The following is a 16494-nucleotide window of genomic DNA, read 5'->3' as shown; positions in this document are numbered from 1 at the left end:
CTTTGAACCATCAAATGACTTGCCCTAGGGCACATCTGTTTCCCCCAGACTGCAACTACTTCCCTTCCAGATGAAAGTCTTTCTTTGAACTCATGATACTGAAGAAGCATCTCCATCCTGAAATCCCACAATTCAGTTCTCTGGAAAGTTCTAGGAATGTGCAATTTGCCTAAGGTTAGAGCTGATTTTCTACCAGCAACTTTTCAGTTCTTGTAAGCTCATTGTATCATCCAAATGTATGTCTTTTCCCTTTTAGGGTCCTTTTCCCTAAAATAATCGATTTCATATACATGTCTCCTTCATTCATTCAGCAAATATTAGATGGCCACCTCTTTCATGCATCATGCACAGATGACATGAAAATAAGCAAGATGTTGCCCCTGCTCTCAAAGATCCCCAAGTTCTGCAAGATACTGCAAGATACAGAAACGTAACAAATAAATACAAGGGGACTTGCACATTTGGAGTTGTTCAGACATGATACAGAAAAGGGAGTGAATAACTCTCTTAGGAAGACATCACAGCAAAGACAACTCCAGAGCAGAGTTCTGAAGGATGAACAAGTCTCCAGGCGGCCATGCAGGGACTTAACATTGTTAAGCCCTCCCTGGGCATAATGCCACCTGCCCTCCCTGGGCATGATGCCACCCCCCCCAGTTCACATTCTGTTGCTATTCACAGAACATGGGGTGCCATGTTTATTGGCATGCTTGGTCATGCCCACACTCATTCCTTTCCTAAAGCTGCATCCTTTCTCTTGTCCAATCTGCACCCCTCACCCATTAGGCCAATACCGGGAGAGGGCTCTGCACATGTGGAGGTCTGATGGTTCCCACAACCCTATACTGAGTCACTCTGTCCTCAGACGTGGTGAGAGCAGGGACAGAGCAAGAAAACCACCTCAGAAAGGAAAGGTGTAGGGATCCCTGGGTGGCGCAGCGGTTTGGCGCCTGCCTTTGGCCCAGGGTGCGATCCTGGAGACCCAGGATCGAATCCCACATCGGGCTCCCGGTGCATGGAGCCTGCTTCTCCCTCTGCCTGTGTCTCTGCATCTCTCTCTCTCTCTGTGACTATCATGAATAAATAAATAAAATCTTTAAAAAAAAAAAAAAAAAAGAAAGAAAGGAAAGGTGTAGAGGTCTGACCCACCCAGAACACAAAGGGAAAATGGGGAGAGATTACAGGCGACAGTTGAAAGCATGCAGACAAATGAAGGACAAACGCGTTTGGTTTGGTTTGGTTTCTAAGTAACACATGATTAGGCCACTCCCTGCTGTTTGAAACCAGGCCACAGGGGACTCTGAGGCATTCACTGCCATCCAAGCCACCCAAAAGCACCCCCCCCCACCCTCCCACTTTCAGTCCTCCAGTGGTTACAGAGAGTCTCGGGATCATATACTGCACACTTACGGTTGGATCTGGCGGCCTCGGCTGCAGCATCCACTGAATCCACGGAGACATCTGTGACTAGGATAACCACCGCTTTCGAGGCTCCGGGCCTGGCACCATGGACTTCTGAGGTGACATATCGCACGGCAAAGCTCAAAGCATCCCCTGAGAATGGAGAACAGACCACACCAAGTCAGTCCTAACTGCAGGAATGTTGGGCAGCCCGTCTCAGAAGAGATCCTTAGGTCATCTAAATGTAATGATTCAGAGACAGAGATACACACAGGTGAGATCCAGATGGAGCGTCTGGGCCCACACTTTACAGGAAAGGAAAGCAGCCCAAGGAACAAAGTGACTGGCCGAGGTTACTCAGTCAAGCATGCCAATAATTAAGACCTGACAAGTCTCCCGCTCATAGCACCAGGTTACCAATTTGGCTGGGGCCTCCCGCCTGCTGCATGAGGTCCACAAGGCTCAGTAAATGGACTTTCTCATAGGCTACATTCCAAGGCACATCGATAGTGGTGATGCTTCCATATTGCAGCACCGACACTTGAGTGAGCCGGGGCCCTAATGGGGGAGAAAGAACATGAGAATCCCACTCTGGATCAAGTGGAGCCCCCAGAAAGCATTCCTTCTCAACTTGCTCCTTCAAGTATATCACTCACCTATATTAGCTCTTGAAATGAAAGCCTTGGTGAAGCTCTTCATTTCATCAAAGTAAGAAGCTGGAATGCTGGAAGAGCCATCCAGGAGGAGGACCACATCCAGGGGCTGGCTGCAATCTGCAAATAGACCAGGAGAGTGAGCACACAGGTGCTGGCAGGGGGGCTGACCGCCAGGCCCACTGCAGCAGACACTGCATCCGAGGGTGAGCAGGAGGCTGCCGCAAAGGGGAGGATGTCTCCACTGGTCCTGCCTGGTGGTGACATGGGCCAGGGAGGAGCGACAGGGGCCCATGAGTGCCCCAGGTTTGGAGACATTGGGAAGACTCAGAATCCATCCAAAGGCTGCTTAAATGCCTACAGATGAAAGCAAGAGGCACCTGCTCCCTCAGTAACTGGAGGCTGCAACTCTTCTAGAATTGAACAAAATATCAGAGTGACACAGCAGAGAGATAGGTGGCTAAAGGAGATGGAGTGGCAGCCGAGGGCTGGAGGACGAGCTCATGTGCTCTCACATCTTAGGGTGCTTAACGTGCCATGCATGATGGGTACTCATGGTAATGTTTGGGCAGAGTCCTGATCACAGCACAGAAACAACCTCTGGCCCAAAGACCATTCTGAGATTTGATAAGATGATGCTATTACTGCTGTCCTCAGCAGAAGCATCACAAAAATGTAAATCTGTGGCTCTGGTTAAAACAAAAACAAAGAAACAAATGCACTTACAACAAGTGTGAGAATCAGGAGACATTAACAGAAAGTTAGTTATTCTGGTGTGTTAGTGTTTCATTTTCTCTGGGTAAGTATCTACTAGTGGAATAACTGGATTATATGGCAATTCTATTTTTAATTTTTTGAGTAACCTCCAATAGTCTTTTCCACCAGGTTGCCTTCCTGCCAACAGTACACAATGGTTCCTTTCTTCCTACGTCCTCTAAAAGATATATGCACTCCTATGTTTATTGCAGCATTATTTACAATAGCCAAGACATGGAAGCAGCCCAAGCGTCCATCCATAGATGAATGGATAAAGAAGAGGTGGTGTGTATATATACATACACAGACACACACAATGTACTATTACTCAGCCATAAAAAACAATGAAGTATTGCCATTTGCAACAACATGGATAGAGCTGAAGGGCAGACCTAATGCTAAGTGAAATAAGTCAGAGAAAGACAAATACCATGTGATTTTACTCATAAGTGGAATTTAAGAAACAAAAAATGAACAAAGAGAAAAGACACAAATGAAAAGAACAGACTCTTAACTATAAAGAGCACACTGGTGGTTGCCAAAGGAGAAGTGGGAGGGATGGGTGAAATAGGTGAAGAGGATTAAGAGAACACTTACCGTGATAAGCACTGAGAAATGTATATACAATTATTGAATCTCTATGTTGTACACCTGAAACTAATGTAACACTGTGTATTAATTACACTTTAGTGAAAAAAAAAATACAGCTCTTTGGGGAAAAGAAAAGTTATTCTGGGATGGTCCCAAACACACCAAGGAATTTCTTGAACAGGCCTATGCTCAAGAACTAAGACCTGATTGGACATTAGGATCAGTTAAGAAGGCAGTCACAGGAGCACTGGTGACAACCAGTTTTCGAGCACTTGGCTATGTGCTGAGTACTGTTCTAAACATTTTACAAGTACTACTGTTATCTCCATTTGGCAGAGGAGCAGAGATCTACACAGAAGTACTCACTCAAAATCACCCCAAAATTATTACCAAAAATAAATTGCTCCAAATTACCCAGGTAGTATGTGGCAGAGTTGAATTTCAAACTAAGGCAGTCCGGCTCCAGAATCTGAAGACTAACTCCGCTACCTGTCACCTAACTTCCTGGCCTTGCCCCAAAGATCAACAGCTACTTAGAGTGATTTTATCTGCCCAGCATGGTCAGAGCTGAGAGTCACCAAATTTAACAGACTACCTCCAAAGCAAGGAGTGGGACTGGGTGGGGACGAGGCTGTGTGATAAAGCAGGACTTGTACTTTTCACTCTATATCCTTGGTATTGTTTACATTTTAACAATAGTCTTGCATAACCTTTGAATTTACAAGCCCATTCAATAAGAAAAGATCCTTTCCCTCATCTCCCACTCCTGCAAAGGATCATGGATGCATCTCCCTGGCTAGGAGGTGAGAAAACAAGGCACTCTAAAGACCGGGGTTTGACTAAAGGCAGAGCAGGGAAGCAGGATTAGAATCCAAGAACTGGATCTCTGCCAGCCACCAGCAGCCCTCACATCCGGCCAGGTGCCTGCATACCTGGGGTGGGGGAGAGGGTGGGGATCTGCAGCCCCTCTCCAGAGCAGCACCTCTGTAGCACCAGATCAGGAGCCTCTCGAGGGAGCATCTCAAAGTCATGGATGAGGATGGGGGCATTGGGCCAGCCAATCTTCTCCAGCTCCTGCACATTGGCATGTGGACCCACCCCGATGGGCACCACCTGGATGTCTCCAGGCATCCGCTTGATCTCATCAGAAGCGGGGTTTCCTGTGACCATGTAGACCAGGTTAGGTACCTGCTCCCGGTCCCCCTGGCTGACCGAGAAGCTGTGTTCGGACAGGTATTGCAGGGCCAGTCCAGTGTTGGTCCTGTTGCCACCCCGGTATCGGATATCCCGCACCTGCTGTAGGACCTCGCCCTTGGACTGCGCCTCACTGAAGGTGTACTCCACAGTCACCATGTACGAGTACTGCAGCACTGTGACGTGGATCCTGTCCTGGCCCACGTCCATCCGCTGAATCACCTCCTCCATGAACTCCCTGCTTTTGTTAAAGTTGGCCTCACCAATTTTGTCTGACCCTTCCAGGACAAACACCACATCCAGGACCATGGAGTTCCTTTTGGGTCCTGGAGATGAAACCCCCAACAGCTCCGAACCCACCGTGACCTGGGCCATTGGGGGGTGCTGAGTAGGGGCAGGTGCTTCGGGGGCAAGGTCACAGAGGTAGTTGATAATCTCATCCCTTCGCTGCTCCAACTCATCCACACCACTGAACACAAAGGCCTTGTTCTCAGGGGCCTGCTTCTCTATGAGGTGGATCTGCTTAAGGCTGGCGTGGGGCCCGATGCCCACAGGGATGACAATGACTTTCTTCTTCTTCAGGCCCTGCACATAGCGGACCAAATTCCGGGCCAGCCTCAGGGGCTCCTGGCTAGCCATCAGGAGCAGGGCAATGCGGGACGCTTCCGGGCGGTCGATCTTGCCAAAGATCTGGAACAGCGTGTACTTTAAGACCTCACTGGTGGAGGCCACCTCGCTGCCCGCGTACTTCACCTGGCTGGTGATGCGCCGCAGCTCTGAGGGTCGCTTCCGGTCCTTGAGCTCGATGTAGGCGTGGGAGCCGTCGTGGTACTCCACCACAGCCACGCGGATCCGCTTCTGGGAGATGTGCAGATGCTCCATCATGCCCACCACAAAGACCTTCAGCACTTCAAACTCATCCTCAGACAGCTTGGAGGAGCCATCCAGCAGGAAAACCAGGTCCAGAAGCCTGCTGCAGTGGAAGTCATGGAGGGGCGGCTCCGGCGTGTCCTCCACATACAAGGTGGTAGAGCCAATGGGGCCTTCTGTGGGGGGCACCACAAGACTTCCGGGTTCTCTGCAGGCCTGACAGGTGAAGTTGACACCATCACAATGACTGCAGTAGAGAGAGAAAACCAGAAATAGTTCAGAAAGAACCTCTGGGTGCATCTTGGCCTTATCTAGAACCATTCCACAGATTCCCATAGAACTGCCTGCCAGGTCTACCTAAACTGAGCTCTCATGGGTTACTTCCCACCCAAGGGACACATCATTTTTTAGCATATGTCCCCAGTTAGCACCCCTACTCATGCAGCAAAGGTCTCCCTTTATTCTAGAAGTCATAGCTCTAACCCATCGCAACACCTGAGGAGAATCTCTCTTGCTTCTAAGCCCTCCACATAGCCTTTCAAAGTCAATGTCTTTTCAACCTACATCTCAGCAGCACACATATTTAATTATAATCCAAACTTTCTCCCAAGTGTCTCCAAAAATAAATATTGCTCTAAAATGTTGATGCTGACCAAGGCATTTGAATGTCCTATTGAAGATAAATGCTTTACCATATTTATTATACCAGAATTGAAGCTGAATACATTTTATATCATGTTTAATACATTGGGCCTTAAGGAAAGGAGAAAAAAAGTGGAGTGGAAACATTTTGTAAAGATGAACAAAGATTCAAAATCCCAATTTTATCCCAGAACAGAGTTGGAAACAGTATTCAGGAGGGTGCAAGATGTTAGGGCAAAAGACACTGGCTTGTTCATTCATTCCTCCAACAACCATGTGGTAAACACCTGTCTTCTGCCAGAGAGAGTCTAGGCCCTACACCCAACCCCAAGCACACACCCCAAGTCTGTAGCAGAGCCCCTGCCCTCCTACAAATTCTGGCACTACCAGGCCAAGTTTCCAGTCCCTTCTGGTCACTCCACACCAGTGTCCTGGAAATGACAAAGTATGTCAGACCAGAGGTGAAATCAACTTGCCCTATGGTAGAGAGCCATAGAGCCTGGGACCTTCTCCTATTCGTATGCTCTGCCTTTGAAGCAACTTGCCTTCAGCACCCCCAGTAAAGCCAGGAAGCCATAGTGCCCTAAGGCCTGAGAAGTGTCCTCTGTGGCTTGCCTCCCAATCAACGTCCCCAGCCTGCCTTGGAGTTACTGCCACAGCTATCTGAAGCCATGGTATATACCCTGGTAGGTGCCCCTCCCCATGTGCCAGCAGGGGGAGATTGGGAGAGGGCTCTAAGCTCTCATGCCTGTGTGGCTCAGAATCCCAAGCCAGTGTTGGATTCACCTCTCTTAATTCCTTACAGTCTCTGTTTCAACATAGGGTAGGCAGGCAGGATCTTACTGGGAAGTTAATTTCTACTTCCCCATAGTCCACACGATTTATTGCTTCAATCCTTGGTTAACAATGCGTGAGTGACATACTTTCTAGTTTCCTGTGTTTGCTAGAAAATTTACCCCAGGCAGTGTTCCCCTTGTTTGTACAGATGGTGGCGGTGGGATCTGATGCTGGCAGCTGTGGCCACAGCCCTTCCCCAGAAAATTTAAGTTCTCAAGTTCAAGTTCCCATAAGGCTTGATCAGTGTCAGGGTGTGGTGTTAAACACGTCAACGTCTGAATATATGTTCCTTATTTGGGAGCAGAGCTTCAGAAAGCTCAGAGCTCACCCTTAGGACTCCTTCTCACCTCCTCAAAGGTCACCTCCCCAAAGGCCAGCTCCCAGATGCAATCCAGGGGAGAGCCCAGGGATGCAGCGGTGAGTGTCTTCCCTCCCAATTATGAAAGTCCTGTCCTGGGACCTCAGTTGCGGCCTCAAGGTGTCTATGTCACACTGAGGAGTCAGAGTTCTGAGCAAAAAGGAAATTTGACTTCCAGAGGTACCTGTCCTAGACTAGATGCCATCTCCAGGGACAGTAAGAGATCACCTCCTTCCTTAAGTGAGAAAAGGCTAAAAACCTTGACCTCAAAAAAAAAAAAAAAAAAAAAAAAAAAAAAAAAAAAAAAAAACCTGACCTCTTAAGAGGTGTTTTCTGAGGAAGCAATATAGTCTGTCCTTAAAGAGAAGAAAACTCTTCTCTGAAAGAGAAGAAATAAAACAAACCCAACACTCAACCTCTCAATTCACATAGCAAAGCTCTTCCCCAGATCTACACCTCTGAGCAGGACCCAGAGAAGATAGGATTTATCACTTTAAACACCAGGGGGCCTGTTTTACCAAATTTGGCAGTGCTCAGGGTCACTGGGGTTCAAGATGATTTTCTTTCCTGGGGCCAAGCGACGACCAGCCACCTCACACACAGGACAGTCTTCAGGGTCGATGCAGGTCTGCAAAAGCTCATCCAGGATTTTCCCTGCATGATAAATCCTCGTTAGGAAGCAAAACTCTCACCTTTGACACAAGGAAGGCTCGGTTTTAACTAACGGGACCTATCCCAGAATCTAGTCTGCCAGCCTCTCTCAAGGACCACCTCACCACTAAGGGAGCAATGTTCCTTCTTTGGGCTTGACTTATCCCTCAGCAAGACCGAGAGGGGGCTTTCCTTCACCCTACTTCACCACACCTGAGCCTCAGGACAGAGGAAATCTTATCTCCAGGGGTCTTTTCACGTTGCCCCAAGAATATATTTGATTACTCTCTATCTGTGCTATCCCACAGAGTAGCCAGTAACCACAGGTGACTAGTTAAATTTAAATGTGAACAGACACAAAACAAAATTGAAAATTCAATTCCTCAGACACGTGAACCACATTTCAGCAGAACGTTCCCATCCCTGTAGAAAGTTCTATCAGAAAGTGTTCCCAGTGATAAGCCCAAAATAGGCGAACACAAGCATCGTCCAGGAGCTCAACTTGACAAAATCACAGCTGGCCTGGCTTGGATGAAAGGGCACCTTGAAGCAGAGCCCAGGGTGGCAGAGATGGGAACAGAGCACCGCAGGGCAAGGCTGAAGTGGAGCACCAGAGGGAAGAACCCTTCCTGACACCCAGCCTAGCCCCCAGCCTGTCCTGCCCCAGGGGCAGGTGCCTTACCTGGAGGGCAGTGCGCATGGCAACCTTCAACACACTGTACAGGACATGCCAGTGGCTCGGGGTGCTGGCACGTGATGGGACAGGCAGGGGCACAGCTGTTATAGCGCCACTCACACTCATACCCATTCTCGTGGAGATTCCGCTCCTCGCAATTCTGGGCTGTGTAGACAGAACACAACCAAGCTGTGCAACCCGAGAAGCCAGGACTGCACCAAAGTCCCCCCAAAGAGATGGTGGTGAGCTCCTTGGTGGTGATGGCCCTGGGGGAGGTGACGGTGATGGCAGGGAACTAAAGAGCTATGGGAATCACCAGTATTCGAGGCTGCCAGGGTTTTAAAGCACCTCACCAGGAACTGAATGGTTCTGAATCAGTTTTCCATATAAAAACAATCAGCTGGGGTGTCTGGGTGGCTCAGTTGGTTAAGCATCTGCCTTGAGACCAGTCGTGATCTCGGGGTCCTGGAATTGAGCCCTGCATCGGGCTCCCTGCTCAGTGGGGAGACTGCTTCTCCCTCTGCCCCTGCCCCCGCTCATGCTCTCTCGCTTGCTCTCTCTCTCTCTCAAATAAATAAATAAAACTTTTTAAAAATAAATAAATTGGGATGCCTGGGTAGGTCAGCGGTTGAGCATCTGCCTTTGGCTCAGGGCATGATCCCGGGATCCGGGATGGAGTCCCACATCGGGCTCCCTGCGAGGAGCCTGCTTCTCCCTCTGCCTGTGTCTCTGCCTCTCTCTCTCTGTGTCTCTCATGAATAGATAAATAAAATCTTTAAAAAATAAATTAATTTAATTAATTAACTAATTTTTAAAAAAACAATCATCTGCTCACAGCCAAGGAAGAAAGACTCCATAGAAAGGTATGCATTGCTCACTCACATTGGCAAATATAATAGTATCTAATTAAAGATACTGAATTTAATGAATATATTGACTTCCTTCTTCTCTTCATCACTGTTCTATCTTCTCCCTCTTCTGGAACTTCTCTACATATCAATGTCTTTAATCGCTGTCCCCTGTCCTTCCTCATTCATATCAATGTCCTAACTCCTTTCAGCTCTCGGCCATCCATCCCCACATAGAAGCTTTGCCTTCTTTCCCATGAAGGAATCCTCCTGCACTTCACTTTGAGGTCTTTAGGTCTAACTTCATGAAGGATGAGGGAGGGTGTCTGAGACCATGAGGGACATCAGGACTCACGACAGAATGTGGCTGTCCTCCAGGCTACCACCTTGCCATGCTGGGCACAGACATGGGCGTAAGCAGCAATGGTGTCACAGAAGCAGGTGCAGTCCCCAATGGACTCACAGGAGCAAGTGTCGTAGATGCAAATGTCCAGGAATGGCTCAGGGTCCACCTGCAAGGGAACCTCAGGGTGGCCTAGGCCTGGGCAGAACTTAGGAACTCCGGCTTTTGATCTGAGTGAAAATATTCTGGTGGTCAAAGTAGGGCAATGGGGGCCCCAGCATGGGAGGGGAAATGCTGGTCAGCAGCCCAAACAGGGAGTGGATACAAAGGCATAATTTCTAGGTTCTAATTTGGATTCCAATAAGAAAAGTTTAATAAAGGAGTGCCGCCGGCCTTTCACAGAAAGTAATGTGTCTTAGAATTTTCCAGAACCTTCTCTTTTATCCATCTTTCCACATACCTGCTCAGCCAGCCAGCCATCCCCATAACCCACTCCCAACCTCATGGGTGTTTCAATGTTTCTACATAAAGCAAACAGACATACATGCTGGTCACTTTCCTCCCTTGCCTCAATTCAGCAAAACAGAGGAGGAAAGGCATCAGGACTGCTCCTATTGCCTCACTGAAGGGCTGTGGGGCTATTCCACTGGCCAGCCTGGCCAGCCTGGGCCCTGCCCCTCAAGCTGACCCACCCACCACCCACATTCAACTATAGTAACCACTGCCCACCTTCCCCACCCTGACACATGCTGCTGCCCCCACTGGCCATTTCCAAGGTGGTTGTGGTAGGAATGAATCCAGACGTTAGGCAGATCATTGTTCCCAAGACATTCCAACAATCCTGATTTCCCTGGCTGCCTTGCTATCTGCATTCCTCCAACTCAGATGCCCAGGGTTTCCACCAAACCAGGCAATCCTGTGTAGTCTTCTGGACTAACCTCAGGGATTAAAAGTCATTGCATGGAGAGAAGGAGCCCTGAGGTACAGGAATTCATCCAGTCTCTTCCACATGTGGTGCTACAGAGCAGCGCATGTGTGTAGGTGGCTGGGTGCATGTACGTATAGAAATATATACATGTTGCCACACACACCCATACGTGTATATATATTCATACAGAGACAGACAGAAAATGAATTGAACGTTGGGGAACTTTCTGTCACCATTTGAGATAAAGACCCAAAAAGAAGTCCCACAATGAGGATTCAAAATCCCTATAGAGTATAGGCTGAAAAAGAGTATCTGTCAGACAAGAACCTGGAGTTGAAGGGTTTTGTGAGAGCAGAGGGTGCTCAGGTCAGCATGCGGCAGTAACTGGAAGATGAGATCTCTGGCTCTGGTGTGGGAGGTGAGATAATCTGCGGGGGAAAGAGCCCTAATACTGAGGCCCAAAGAGAAGTGCTGGCAGATGGCCAGAAGAGCTACACCTTGCATAGAAGAAAAAATGATTCACCAGGCACTGCTCTCCTCATACCCTGTCCATTATGCTTTCTGTTTCCCGGCCCGAAGCCAAGGAAGGGAGTAAAGGGGTGACTTGATATAGATTCTTTCCCAGCCTCCAAGGTAGTATCCATTGGGCCAGCCCTTAGCACTCTTCTGCCCCGTCTGCCCCACAGCCCTCACCAGCCTGTTGCAGTCCTGGAAAATATCACTGGTGAGGATCCTGCAGGAGGAATCCACCATCGTCTGCTTCATGAGGTTGTTGTGGCAGACGGCAGGAGAGGAGTCCAGTGGTACCTGGGGAACAGAGCAAGAGGACACAGAAGGACCCCCCGACCAGTCAACCCAGAAGAATCCAAGAGACCCTCCTCGAGAGCCCTGCCACCACTGCAGTTCATACCACCTGACATCCCACACCGCACCCCACCCCTCCAGCCCCCATGAGACTGGTAGGGATGTTCCAGGAAGCAGACCTCCTGCTGGTTTGGGCTACATGGAGACCCCAGACATACTTTCTTGGTGTCGGCACACTGCGGGTTCACTTTCCAGGAATTCCCAAAGTCCACAGGGTCTTCTTCTATTTGGAGGCTGCTGCTGGTGAAATCATTGTTCTGGATGCCATCAAAATTCCCACACAGGCCACACACCTGCTCCTGACAGACAAGATGAGATCATGAGCATTGTAAACCTAGGGCCAAACTCTCTGATTCAGGGAAAGGAAGGTTCTGGGCGGCTGAGGATGCAGGCTCGTCACAGGAAGGGGAGGCCAGGAAAGGGATGAAGATGGAGACCCAGAAACAGACCAGGGTCCCTGCCAAATTTTCTCCCAGGCTTCCTCACACATCCATCTTAAAGTTAAACAGAGGGCACTCACAAAGACAGGCAACCTGCCCATGTCCCACAATCCACCAAGGGCAGAGGTGGCAATCAGGCAGCCTTGGCCCTAGTAGCTCCAGAGCTCTATCTACCCAGTGACAAGCTGAGCAGAGAGAGGAGCTGCTTCAACATGACATCAGTAAGACTGTACAGGTCCAAAGAGAGAATGTTCTGATCCTACTTTACTGTGGACAGGCAAGCCCATTATCTGAACAAATGCAGCCTGTCCAGAACAGGCTGGCCAGCATTCTGCTGGATACTGAATGCCACCAAAGTTGACATAATATCCTATTTGTCCCTGTGTTCACTTACCACACATTCAACAAGCACTCATGTGCAGCTACAGGTCCTGAACACTGGCCTCCTTGCTCAAATACTCCAAACACCATCCACCAGAGGGCCTTTGCACATGCTCTGCCACCTGCCTAAATTCTCTTGTCTGGATATTTACATGCCTCCCTCTCTCCCTTCCCTGAAGACTCTGTTCATGCCCACTTTCCCGATGTGAGATTCATCGGACCAACCAATCTAAAATAACAGCCCCACTAGAATATGATCTCCACAGGGTTGCGGTGGGCAACACCACAGCTCCCCCAAAGATGTCCATGCCTTGATCCACACATGGCAAAGGGAACTGTTTGCAGGGTTGGGAGTGGGCCCCTGCCACCATCCTTCCTACATGCAGCTACTTTCAGGAAACCACCAAAGCTGACTCCATGCCTTGAATCCATAGTCTTATTTGTGTGGAGAGGGAGACCAGACTGGGACCACTCACTTTCCTCTGCAACTGTGGGCACAAGGGCAGTGGGCTGTTTCTCAGGGAGCTGAAGAAGGTGGAAACAGCAAGTCACAGGCAAGATGAAGAGGAGACAGAGAAAACCACTTACCTGGTATGTCCGCTTCAGGGTCACAGAGATGCTCAGGCGGTGGTCCCAGACCACAGAGAGTGCCTTGCCCAGCAGCAGAATGACGTACTGACCAGACTCTACCACCTCAAAGTGAGTCTCATCCTTCATGGGTTTCTTCACATTCACCTGAAGGATGACAAAGCACAAGAAGAGGGAGAGTGCAGGGCAGGCATGCGTGATCAGCTCCTCCCTCTACCCCAAACCCCTGCCTGCCACCACAGCCTTCCGGAACCACAGGTTATTTGCTTCCCCTGGTCAGAGCATGTCCCTTCGGGGCCAGGACCCTGTCTGGACATTTCTGGGTCCATCTTGCCTATCACTGGCCAAGAATCCTATGAGTAAGGGATGACCGCAGAGATGGCAGCAAAATCATAATTGTGAGATTCGAAGTACAGTGAGGCCAACTAGCCGAAGATAGCCATCACCTTACAAAAAGGATTTTTTGATACTTAATCATTAAATGCATGTGGTCCCCTAAATAATTTTAACATGAATACGATTTAAAGCCTACTATCTCTAGGCAATTCATTTAAAATCTGTTTATATAAATGAGTACTCTTCCCTTTCCTTCCCCCATCCCCTGCTCTCCAGAGTCCCTGTCATCAGGCGTCACAACTGACAGAACAGGAAGACTGAGGAACTTGGCCCTGGTGGCAGGAATCACGGATTTCAATTTCTAGAAAGACTCTGACCTGAGCCCTTGAATTGTCACCAGCACCTAACACTCGGAGCCCCCTTCTGCATGTTTGGCTGACTAATTTGTAAAATTGAAGTTGCTAAGAGCCTGTCATCCCCTCATAAAGATTCTCTCCTTAGTGACATACCACATGTAGAGCCAATCATAAGTGCACACCTCCTATTCGACATCACTACTGTCATCTGTCCTTTGAAATAGAGTTGACACTGCTGACTGACAGTCAGTAATGGGGAATTCGCCCCATTATTCGCCTCATGCGGGCTGAGACCATGAGACAAAATGAAGATACCAGAACAGGTTTGAGCCCAGACCCTGGTCTCCCTAGTACAAGATGCTCAGACCAGCAGAAGCGAAACTATGGTGTCCAGACTATGTGATCCTCCAGATGCAGATTCTGGGGTCCCAGCCAGACCTGTGAGTCAGAATCCCAAGGTGGACCCCAGGATCAGAATCTTTTTTTTTCCAGGATCAGAATCTTAAACAAGAGGCTAAGTGGTTCTCCTGTACCCTTCTGAGAACACTTCATAAACTCTTAGCATATAAGGACTAAATCTGTTTACTTTTCTTTTGAGCTCTTTTAAAAAGATTTTATCTGAAAAGAACTGAAAAACATAGAGTAAAAATCTCCCAAAACACCCTTACTTCCCAAAATAAATGTTTTTGTGTTACATATAATGTATATGTATGTATTTGTGTATATATTATATATGTATATATGTGTGTGTATAGATGATGGATATGTGTATATGTATATTTATTACATGTATATAACACATGTACATATGTATATATGTATACATGTACATATATATTTGTATATGATAGATAAGTATACATGTATATATGATATATGTGTGTACATATGTTTATATTATGTGTATATGTATGTGGTGTATGATATATACATGCTTTTATCTATTATATATGTTGTACACATACATATGGATATATGTATATCTGGTATATATCTGTATATTACATGTATATGTGATATATGCACATGCATGTATAAACGTGTGTATATGTCTATATTATATGTGTATGTGTATATAGAGAGATATATTATGCTGTGGTACATACACATATATGTATGTATGATACGTGTGTATCATATATGTACATGTGTGCTGATGTGTGCATATATGTATATTTATATATGTATTGGATATAGATATAGACATAGATATATGAAAGGGAAAGGCCTCCTGCCCTCCAATCCCCACTCCACCCTCCAGAGGTAAGCACTACGCTTTTACAGATAGTTACACACTTTTCTCCACATACCTCTCTGCACTTTATTTCACTAAAATGGGAATCCATCATCCATAGCCATCTGCAACTTGTTCTTCTCATAGAACATGTCAAGGTCAGATGATACAGCTGTACCTCATGCTCTTTAATGGCTGTACAATATTCCATCACACAAGTTCTAAACAACACTCAATGCCTGCTCTTAATCAGCTGACAGAAGAACAAAGGAGGTATGAGGGTGGAGGGAATAAGGCTGGCACTCACCTCCCCATCAAACAGTTCAATCTCTCCTCCTTCCACCAGGATGGTGACCCGCTTCTTGCATTTCACTGAGGAGTAGCTGCACCCCTCGTTCCCCACCAGGATCCGGAAGGTCCCAGGGTTACTGCCACAGTAATCCTGCGGAAAGGGGGTGCCAGAAGAGAAATATTATCCCTGCTACCTCTCCCCAGATCAGAAGATAAGCATCTCATCATCTCAGACCATTGAAGGATATGCGTTAAAGGATGTTACCATGTCCAGGCACATGTGTATACATGTGCATGTGTCTGTGTGAGACAGAGAGAATGAAATTGAGAGAGAAAGAGAATGAGATGAGGGTGGGGGGAGAAAGGACAGGTGTGTCATCTTCAGCCATTACATATGAACCATTGTCAGTGAGCACGAGGTAGAGAAGGAGGGAGAGAGGCAAAAGGGGAAAGGCCTGTGGTATGCTTTGCTAAACACAGCAGCCTAAAGACCCCCACCCAGACCTGTTAGTGCTCAGTCTTACCCAGCTAAGGACAGTCTGACCACATGGCACTCTGTGGCTCTCAATTCTGGTTGAATCCTTCTGGACTGCTGGCCCAGAAATATAACCAGAAGTCATTCAACACAGCTCTATGGGTGCTGAGCTGTTTGGGAATAGAGGATGAGGGAGTTCTGGTCCGTCTTGGTCAATTGCATGGAAAATTAAGGTAAAGGGGACACATTTCTAGCAAATATCTCTCCATGGTGGCTATCGCTGTGGTATGATAGGAGAAAAAAAAGACACTCAAAAAAAAAAGTGTGAGCCTTGGCTCTGCCATTTATTGGCTACATTGAGGAAGTCACTGACACCCCCCCCCCACACACACACACACATACAATCTGCCCCTCTAAAAGACAGGATCAGCCAACTTAGTGGGATTTAGAGGTTAAATGGGTCTGTATTGAGTTAATGGGATTGTGAAGGATAAATGAGGGAACAAAGGTATAGGAGCTTTATAAATGGTTCTTGTCATCAACTGAGATTTGGCTAAAAAAGATTCAAATCTTGATAATATCTCCTAAAGGAAGAAGGGAGAAAGGGGAGGATCCAGGGAAAAGTATCAGTAGGGGACAACAGGACTGGCTGTGAAGGAAAACGAGCAACCACAAAGAAGCACAATTTGAAAGGGACTCTAAAACTGGCCCACTTGGGAAAGCGTTGGCTGGGCAGGGGGAAAGCTGGAGAGCAGCAGATCTGACCAGCTCCTTTTCATTG

General features: G+C 47.7%; 1 protein-coding gene across 3 annotated transcripts in view; it reads right to left on the bottom strand.

Moving 5' to 3' along the window:
* The window catches only part of VWF (von Willebrand factor), a 137724-nt gene that overhangs the window by 44146 nt on the left and 77084 nt on the right, over window positions 1–16494 (bottom strand). For all 3 annotated transcript variants that reach the window (XR_013364392.1, XM_077871349.1, XM_077871348.1), the window contains exons 21-31: window positions 15255–15389; window positions 13022–13168; window positions 11771–11911; window positions 11442–11555; window positions 9833–9989; window positions 8636–8794; window positions 7821–7956; window positions 4334–5712; window positions 2058–2174; window positions 1819–1959; window positions 1411–1554 (exon numbers count right to left, since the gene is read on the bottom strand). Coding sequence is in view for 2 of the 3 variants with exons in the window: in XM_077871349.1 (XP_077727475.1) it covers window positions 1411–1554; window positions 1819–1959; window positions 2058–2174; window positions 4334–5712; window positions 7821–7956; window positions 8636–8794; window positions 9833–9989; window positions 11442–11555; window positions 11771–11911; window positions 13022–13168; window positions 15255–15389 (2770 nt within the window). In the remaining variant the exon portion in view is untranslated. The remainder of the gene's footprint in view (window positions 1–1410; window positions 1555–1818; window positions 1960–2057; window positions 2175–4333; window positions 5713–7820; window positions 7957–8635; window positions 8795–9832; window positions 9990–11441; window positions 11556–11770; window positions 11912–13021; window positions 13169–15254; window positions 15390–16494) is intronic.

The sequence above is a fragment of the Canis aureus genome, chromosome 25, assembly GCF_053574225.1.
Source record: "Canis aureus isolate CA01 chromosome 25, VMU_Caureus_v.1.0, whole genome shotgun sequence".
NCBI classification, from domain to species: Eukaryota; Metazoa; Chordata; class Mammalia; order Carnivora; family Canidae; genus Canis; species Canis aureus.
The sequence above is the reverse complement of the archived record's forward strand: the minus strand, read 5'-3'. Positions and strand labels throughout refer to the sequence as shown.